The 9,943-nt window shown below is 36.4% G+C and overlaps 1 protein-coding gene across 1 annotated transcript in view; it reads left to right on the top strand.

Moving 5' to 3' along the window:
• Nucleotides 1-4,244: 4,244 nt before the first annotated feature.
• LOC100891396 (SCO-spondin-like) overlaps nt 4,245-9,943 on the top strand; it is a 29,119-nt gene continuing 23,420 nt past the window's right edge. Inside the window, exon 1 of the mRNA XM_030990899.1 lies at nt 4,245-4,315. Coding sequence (XP_030846759.1) covers nt 4,245-4,315 — 71 coding nt within the window. The remainder of the gene's footprint in view (nt 4,316-9,943) is intronic.

Here is a 9,943-nt window from a genome sequence, read left to right as displayed (position 1 = left end):
TACCAGAGCAGAAACAAACTATGTTATAAAGAAATACTACATAGAGATATGGCAAAAAAGATGGAATAAAACATCATCCCCCCTACGGGAAACGCAAACTCTAGTATCAAAAACATTTGTGTATTACATGAACAACAGAAGTAACGAAACTATTCTCCATCGCCTAAGAATGAGGAACTTAGGTTTAAATGAAAATCTATTTGAGTTGAATCAACATGAGACTGGTCATTGTTCAAACTGTGACCACGAAAAAGAAACAGTTAACAATTTCGTATGCAAGTGCCCCGCTCTTTCTTATAGAGAGAGCCATGCTTATTACAGAATCTGGAATAGAAAACGAAAAATCAATCCCGATACTCCTGAAATCCACAGACATTAACCACAAGCAGGCTCTGGTCAACTTTGTAGTTAGAACTAAAAGGGTAAATCTGTGCCCCTATACTAACCACCTTGCACAGCACATAATTAGGTGAGCCCAATAGTGATACATGACGATGTTGAAGAGTGACAAAGAAAAAAACAAATGAAAAAAACAGAAGAGAGAACTGCCTATATTAACGTTTAGAATATTCATGTATATCATCTGTTTGTTATTGGTTTTCGGACAAAATGTCAAAGAAACGCGGTGAAGACGACTAGACTTATTGGTGGAGGCCGGGGGTCTAGGCTCAGCATTAGGCTGAGTTGAGAAGGTTGTCACAACGTACCGTGTCCGAGCTGGTCCTTGGACGTCCAACATAGCTGATGGGCCTTTTACTCGCCAGCCACTGAATTCTTCAACATGAACAGTTTAACTTTTTAAAATCCAATTTATCAAAATCTTTATATTAAAACAAAAGTAAATCAAATTTTAAAGGAAAAACAACTCCTAAGATAAGAGGCGTAAATATTCACTTCTGAATGACAAACGCCTATAAACTAACAGTCATACTACCGAGACCAACACGAGACCCCGGAAGGGGGGGGGGGGGGGTGCTCAGATTCGGTTTGGACGGGGTAGTGCCGCTCAAGCCTGGAACCCCCTGTCCATTTTTAAGGGTCATTTAGGGGGATTTTTCTCGAAGCAAAGCCCATTTCCCACAATTTTCGGCTGTTTGCCATGCAAACACACCAACATCTTGGAGGTTTTTTAAAAAGCGAACCCATGTTTAGGGATATTTTGGTTAAAAATAGGATCCATGTTTAGGGATTCTTTTGGTTAAAAACTGACCCATTAGAGCGGCACACGGTCGTATGTCTCAATATGTGCCCCCCCCCCTGGGCCACGAGACCGACTGATCAAATGATTACATTTCTTCGTGTAACTGATGTATTAGCACCAATTCACTGCCAACAATTCAAATAGTTTTCATCTTTTTTTAATGGATCTCACAAAACACGGTGTATAGGTAAGTTTGAATATCTATTCATTCCAGCCCTTTGGGGTGGGAGTGGTGTGCTTTAACCTACAATCACCTTCAACACTGGAATTAAACTGCTTTGTCTGACGTAGGACGAATCGATTTCATTACCATGGCCACGAAACAGGTGTGGCCATATTTTGACAAGTTTTAGATTTATTCTGGGATTGCACAACATCAGTTATTGTCTCGATCACTGCGGAAGATAGATTTGATAACAGTCCTATCGATTTATTAGATAATAACCTCTTCCACATATCAGGTATGGTGTAATAATGGACCTTAGTTTTTCTACCCGTCTATTTAACACAGCCCCATAGTATATACTGTAGTTGGTATTGTACGGAATTGTGCAAGGTGATTCCATAAATGCAGCAATTAATTCCTTGAATATGGTGAAAATACTTAAGAGGTAGGATTCCTCGAAAGTACATGAGAATTTCGATGGTTTTTTCTTTCTTTCTTTCCTTTTCTAGTTTGACCCTGTTATTCTGCAGTTTTCAACTCTCTAAGCACTATTCTGCTGTTGTTCCGCTTCTCCATTTTCGAGTACCCCTTTCAATATATCTCTATACCCTGTATCCATTCCTTTTTATTTGTTTAAACATATTCTTGTACTACCTTCTTAATTCTCTTTTCCCTCTCTCAATTTACTTTGATTTTTTTTTCTCGCCTTCTTGCTCTCTGACATCTTTTCATGTTATCAGTTTTATGCTGTCGTATTCCTTTTCAGTATTGCCCATTTCCCCCTTTTGTCCTGCACCCTCTCTCTCTCTCTCTCTCTCTCTCACAGACTTTTTAACTTTGTAATCTTCTTTCCATCCCTGTCTATCTCTCTTTCTAACGTCTTATCTATCTATAGTATCCATTACCCTATCTAGTCTCAAACATATTTAATTCTCTTCCCCGTCCTATTTCAATTTCTATTCGTATTTTCAATTCCTTTCATCTTCTATCTTTATCTCTGTCAATCCTTCTCTAACTATCTCTATCTGTCTTTAATACCTCACTTCTCTTTTCGTTTTACCCATTTCTTTCTCCTTGATTGTTGTGGTTTATTTAAGATAACATTGTTGTTTAATTAGATTTTCACTGCAAAGATCGGAAATGCAATATTGAACACGTAAATGAATATCAACAACAGCTGGATAATTGTTGTGATGCAAGCTTTATTTGTGTACCTTTTCTATTAGTTTGTATATTCTTATGAACAGAGTGGGCAAAACTAAAATAATAAAAAGATTAGATTCCCCTGGATGCTAATAAATGAGTTGAATATATGAGGTTTAAAGATACTATGTCCCTTTTGCAGCCAACATCAAGGTCTGTAGAACTTTGCAGGGATTATGAATATGTAATATATGTCCTATCTGTGAAATTTAAACGTTAGCAGTGTCCTAATATTCAAGCTATGCAAGGAAACCCGTCTACTTGCTAGACTTCACTGTCAGACACTATTGAATGTAATAACATACATAAACTGAGCTGTAAAGGGTACATGAGCATTTGTCTATAACAATAACACACTTCTTGTAATGGCCAAAATTAAACTGATATAATCTTTGTGCAGCACACAACGTACGACCATTCGGTACAATGGTTTGAAAATCCGACTATTACTTACTGACTTGGTAGCACTTAAGTCGATTTGACAACTAATAGTCGTTATTATCCCACTTAAAGACAATGTAAAGCCCCCCCCCTTTTTTAGGAAAGTTTTGAATTAGTATTATCTTTCAAATGCCGTTGGAATATAACCTTTTCTTTTTCTGGCCTGCAAATGGGACATAGTACCTTAAAGATTAAAATAGCTTCATTGAAAACAAATAGGCACACAATCTTTATTCAGCAAGTAGTATCTGATATATATAAGACTTTTTTCTGAATTGATTAATGAATGAATAGTCATCGTACAAGTTGAATTATATTTGCAATTATATTTAAAGAATAGAATGACATTAAGAAGAGTAAAAAGTTTCATTAGAATATATGACAACTCATGAAAATGATAACATTGACAAAAGAATAAGTCAAAGATGTGCGATGCACTTTGAATTTGTTATATATTATTTTAGGTCAAATGTCTATTTATCTTTATTTTGAACAGAGATATCGAGCTGATTTTTGGCAGGTTAGTTCTTTCAAATGACATCTACTGAAAACGTGATAAAAATTACAGACGTAGTCTCAATTAGGGCGGTTTTTTTTTTTTACTGAATTCATTGTTAACATGATTTTATAGTTTCAGACGAATACCAAAGATACAATCTTCATAAACTCCTTGTTAACAGGATGACCGATAATTGGATTGAGCGTTACAGTGTTGACTCCATTATCAAAACAAGCCTTTTTACAGAAAAGTCTTAAATGCTTTTTTGAAGGAAAAGGAGAATTTTTTTTTCTTCTTCTGGGTGAGATGATTTTGTTTGAAACGACTGGGGAATACATCTCACACATATGAGCGACATGACACCCTGCTTTCCCGCCTGTTTACTCTGACCCATCCGGTCCATTTCCACAGATGAGGTTGCAAAACTAGTCAATTCCGCCTCTGATTGGCCCGTACTTTTTTCTGAGACACAACCAATACGAGAAAAGCCCAATCGATACCTTCTGCATCGACGCGTTAATAATATAAAACGTTTGGAAGAGGCTGTGCATTTCCCAAGCACGCCCAGTTTATCTGCCAAACAGCTTCCGAAGTGGATGCAAGCGTTTCGCGATCCAAAGGTGATATCTCTGGCCGAAACGCGAGCGATAAACTTTTACCTACGAAGGAGTAAAACCAAGCTTCAACGCAGAAGATTTACTTCTTAACGAGGACAACCGAAGATTCAGGCGAAAATGGCGCCCCATACGCCTACGCCGCTTTTCCTTCTTGTGCTAGTGTTTCTCGCTTCAGCTCAAGTTGGAAGGTAAGTTCATTTTCATTTTACAACAGATTGTACTTCTAATGTTAGGTTCAATAAACAAGTAACGTTGACGCATACAAATTTCATTGGTCGGGGTAATATAACACGTAGTTCAGGTTTCTATCAATCTCAAAATGCAGTGGGCAAGCTTTTAGCTACTCATGTGGACTTAATCTTAAGCCAATAATTCTTCAACCCATGAAGAAAGATTTGTTACCCATTGAAAATTGTGAGTGGTTGAAAACCTACAACGATACTGGGTCCTTGTGTCTAAGCTGATTGTCCAAAATAGTCAGTGTATTTTAATTTGAGCTAGGAAAAAGTTACATAGAATAGCTGAGGCTGGGATTGAACCTCATGTTAAGTTAAGGGAACACGCTCGAAAAAGCTTTCAAGAAATCGGCTCATGGAAAGTAACGATACAACACTAGGGGTGTTCACACCTAAAGAAAAAAAAGGAGGATTTTTTTTTTTTTTTTTTTGGCGTGTGTGGACAGAAATTGTTCACTAGTCTTCGCGATTCGCATCGCGATCCAACTCTAACAATCTTTCAGAATAATGTGTGTGTGTGTGTGTGTGTGTGTGTGTGTGTGTGAATGGTATTCCAAGCGCGCATACAAAGTCGAGATTCACACATGCGCAGATCGGACGTTCTTGCCGTCGAGCGAGAATTATCCCGTGTGTCGCCCCAAAACAACAATTCTTTGCATCGCGATCCAATTTGCACTAAACTGACATGTAATAACGGTCGCAAAAAAAAAAAGAAAATCGATCTTTGCATCGCGATCCAAATCGCCCTAATTGTTAGGTGTAAAAGGGCCTGCTGTATTCCCTATAAAAGTTGCAAATTACTTAACATGCATTGTAATGTTCCCACATGTCATCGGGTGATAGACAGGGCTATTGAAATTGCCTTGTGTTGATTTGTTTTTAAGTCTTCACGATCCTGTTCTTACGGCAGTCCAATTTTTATTTATTTATTTATTTATTTATTTCGGTTTAAAAAGACATATAAATATACATGATTGTGAAAGGTCCAAGGACCAAAACTGATCATGTTTACAAATAATACAAACAAGTTATAGATACAGTAAATGTACAATAGCGAGCCCAACAGACAGGTGTAACAAGTACAAGATGGCAGTAAAGATGGAAAAAAATAAACGGAGAAACAGAATAGTTGAATGTTTGGACATAAATAATTGTTTTAAAACTATAACTTGGTAATCTCAATCTTGTAACCCGCACAGAAGTGAGTACATGCAAGAGCACTACTACGCCGAGCTAGGTTTTTAATCCGCCTTGCTGTTCATTTAGTACACACACAGAAAACGCCTTTTTTACTGCGGCATATCTGTACCGGTATAAGCCTTTAAAGGTACTATGTCCCATTTGCAGGCCAACAAATGAAAATGTTAAATTCCAACGGCATTTGAAAGATAATACTAATTTAGAACTTCCCTAAAAAAAAAGGGGGGGGGGGCTTGAAAATGTCTTTAAGTGGGAAAATAACGACTATTAGTTGTCGATTCGACTTAAGAGCTATAGAGCCAGTAAGTAAAAGTCTGATTTTCAGACCATTGTACCGAATGGTCATATGTTTTATGCTGCGCAAACATTCAATCCGTTTATTATTGGCCATTACAAGAAGTGGGTTATTGATGTAGACAAATGCTCATGTACCCTTTACAGCTTATGTTATGTATGTTATTACCAAAGAAGAAAAAAAAGCCAGTCAGTCACTCAATAGTGTCTGACAGTGAAGTCTAGCAAGTAAACGGGTTTCCTTGCATAATTTGAATATTAGGACACTGCTAACGTTTAAATTTCACAGATAGGGCATACATGACATATTCATAATTCCTGCAAAGTTCTACAGAATTTGATGTAGGCTGCAAAAGGGACATAGTACCTTTTAGGTTCGGTCAGATATTAGGACGTAAACCGCCGAAAAAAATTAATGTTTAGCAACTGCGCGAAACATAGGTCCTTTCCTTTTTCACTTAATTAGCTCTTCGTTTTAAGATACAGAATTGTATTTACGTCAAGGGAGGACAATAATGGAAACTTTGATTGAAGCTACGCAACCATTATTCTCTCATTTCTTTCGCATTGCCTTGATTTCTAAAAGAGATGCCATTGCTGTTGTACATGTTATTTCTTTACACACACACACACCTTTTTTAAAAATACAATATATATATATATATATACACACACACACATATATATATATATATATATACTAATGTAATTAAGAACCTATAAAGGCTTTATTGTCCATTACTATGTCCTACATTTTGGATTATTTGTTTGTGCAAAGGTTGAAAAAATGTCTCCGCCAGGAGTCGAAGCCGGGTCACTGACTTAGAACGCCAATGTCTTAACCAATTGACCACGGAAACTGGTCGGTGACTTCGGCCACACCAGATTTAAATCCCAAGTCCACTCCAAAAATAATTTACTTTCAATAGAAGCAGAAAAATCAGACTAACCAATCAAAAAAAGTTTGAGCAAAATCGGATAACTAATAAGAAAGTTATGAATTTTTAATGCATGGAAAATTGTGAAAATCACTAGACAAATTGGCAACTCACTCATGAGTCTGTGACGTCATGTCCTCATTATCCACTAATTATTTTTCTTATATTGATGACATAAATTTCCCATTTTCTCCTTAAAAATCTTATTTCTTCACACCAGCATCCCAGTGAGATTGATAGTAATATGCACTAATAAAGAGTAATTTTTTCCCATTTAAATCATGAAAAATGTGAATTTTGATAAACTATTTATATAAAAATCAATAATTATGAATATACACTACAATATTCAGAAAAAAGTATAAATTCTTCAAAATTCATAAAAGATTTTGTGAAATGTCATGCACGCAATATCATACAAATCATATAACCTGGGCAAAGGCATGGGGAAATCAAGTTTTGTGGAATAAAAAGGGAAATTAATGGGATTAAACTATATAAAGTAATTGATAAATAGTGAGGACATGACGTCACAAACTGATAACCATCTTGGCAATTTGTTTTGTGATTCTCATTGTTCCATAGTTTACATACTTTTTCAAAAATTCACAACTTTCTTATTAGTTATCCAATTTTGCTCAAACTTTTTTGAATGGTTTGTCTGATTGTTCTGCTTTTATTGAAAGTAAGGTATTTTTCGAGTGGACTTGTCCTTTAATTGAACGACAGATTGAAAAAAAATGTCAAAATTCAACTATTAATTCCTTTGTCGGGGGAAGATAAGACATTTTTTCAACCTTTGCAAAAAATATTAAAAAACAAATCCAAAAAGGAGATGGACATGGGGAACTTTGATTTAAGCAACAATCATTATTCATATTCTTTTACGTCCTTTCGCATTTTTCATATTTACTGTTGCCCGTTCGGAGAAGAAATGAACTTTATCTATCAAGAATAAACCATGGTGTCACAGTCCTTATATGAAAACAGGAAAAAAAATATTCCGATTTTGTTTGGGCAATAGCCTCTAATAGCCTGGAGGAATTCTCTTCGTTTCCTTTTGAAGGATTGGATTGCGAGTCAATCATTTTTGTAAATATCATGAAACAATAACTGGCTAGCTGAATGCTCTCCAATCCCCCCCAAAAATTTGGATTAGACGGATTATCAGCAGCATACGATAAAAGTGTAACTAAAATGTTATTTCAATTACCAAGAACCGTTAATTCTAAGTGCTATAATGTTCTTTACCCCATGATTAATATCACTGTAAATCTCTCTTCTTATTTCTGAAGGGGAAACCTATTTGTTGAGAAAGACGAGAGTAGGTGTACCATATCCGTACCCCAGGACCCCATCATGGAACAGAAAATGATTACAATTCGATGTGCCGAGGCAATGATAGGCGATGAGATATTAGACGAACTCAGCAATGACAACTGTATTATCATAAGGTAAATATTTATCATTAATATAACGCATATCATGATTCTAAATGTTGTTGTGTTTTTTTTTTTTGGGGGGGGCATGATGTTCAATGTTGACTGCTGTGCAGTAGTTTAGCGAAAAATATTAACTGGACATAGCTCAAATTGTGCGTAGAATTGTAAGGATATAATTATTTGATGCCTATAAAGTCAACAATGAATGGTCAGTGAAGTCGTGCGCTTCCTTCGAAGTATGATCACAAACGGCCATGCACCCAAAGCCATCCATACATAGATTTGGCCAACCCTGTTCGAGTAGGACACAGTATGGCGACTACTGCTTTGTTGGGAAAGCACAAAACAAAAGAATATACGCTACGTTGTGACCTAGTGAAACCAAGTTGGCCAAACTCTGTGTATAGATGGCTCTGCACGCTCTTCGAAAGAACGCATGACACACACGCGCCTGCAGAAGGGAGGTCTGAACATCATTCGTATTAAGATGGAAAATGAGAAAAGCACTTTAAAGCCCCACTGTCCTACTTGTAGCTACTTGCTCCCTCTATATAGAACACATCCCCAATCGGTGCCTGTTGGTCCCCCATGATCCTCTTTTTTCTTATGTTAGTTGAAGGCTCAGTTGATGAGATAGCCACCTGTCAGTGACCTGGCTGGGTGGTCTAATCCCTTCTAGCCCAGTAGTATTGACATTCTTTAAACGAAGAGTTGCGTCAAAAAAAATTGTTCGTTATGAATCCGCTTCAGAGAAAATGGTTATGCGTGAGCTAGCACTGTTGGTGTTGACATTGCACACTGGAATTATCATTGGTTTTCGTGCTTCGAAAGAGCACCGAAACAGATATTTCCTGGGGGAGGTAACTCTCGTATTTTAGATGGTTTTAACAAAAGAAAACAAAATGCACGAAACAGATCAGTGAAAGGTTGGGGCGAAATCAGATAAAACAAATAAAGTAATCAATTGTTGAACTTGTATTCAATCAGACTCAAATGAGCAATGCTGTGATATATCTTGCGAGGTCCTCTCCCCTCTGTAGATGATTTCACGAGTTTCCATTGTCCTAGCTGTTGAGAAATAAAAGGAGTTGGTTTGTTTTATGCAGGGTAGTGCTAAACATATTTATTTGCAATTAGATTATATTGAGGGTGCATGTATAATTTTGTAGTTACGGACTTGTTAATTTAATTACTCATTATTCCCATTTGGGGTGTTCACACTTGTACACGCATTGCTTTTTAGTGGACCTCTCTGTATCCAATATTTATTTCTACACTATTTTGTTGTAAATGTTTATAATTGATTTGTAATGTTTTGTTGCAAACATAAATAAATTGAAATTGAAATTGAATTGAAAATTTCATTGTAACAAACAACAAAATAATGATTTTTCTGGCACAGATGGCAAAGGTCTTCATAAGATACGTCACAGACTTGCCTATTTGTGTATGATCGACATCGAAACTTCAACATTTCAAAACTTTTTTTTTAATAGGATATTAATTAAACGGTCACTGATCTGTTTCTGTTGAAACCAGCCTATTGAAACCATCAGCGTCGACTTCGCATTTAACAATATAAATCTAGTATCAGCAATTAATAGGGTTACTGCCACAACATCTGTTGTACTTGACCTTGTGTATTGTAAAGTGTGTGACACGGTTGAGCACTCCGCAGTCCTTCCGAAGTCTGATAAATACATGCA

Source organism: Strongylocentrotus purpuratus, unplaced genomic scaffold, assembly GCF_000002235.5.
Source record: "Strongylocentrotus purpuratus isolate Spur 01 unplaced genomic scaffold, Spur_5.0 spur5_scaffold_19, whole genome shotgun sequence".
Classification (NCBI taxonomy): domain Eukaryota; kingdom Metazoa; phylum Echinodermata; class Echinoidea; order Camarodonta; family Strongylocentrotidae; genus Strongylocentrotus; species Strongylocentrotus purpuratus.
This window is presented reverse-complemented; position numbering and strand designations above follow the sequence as displayed.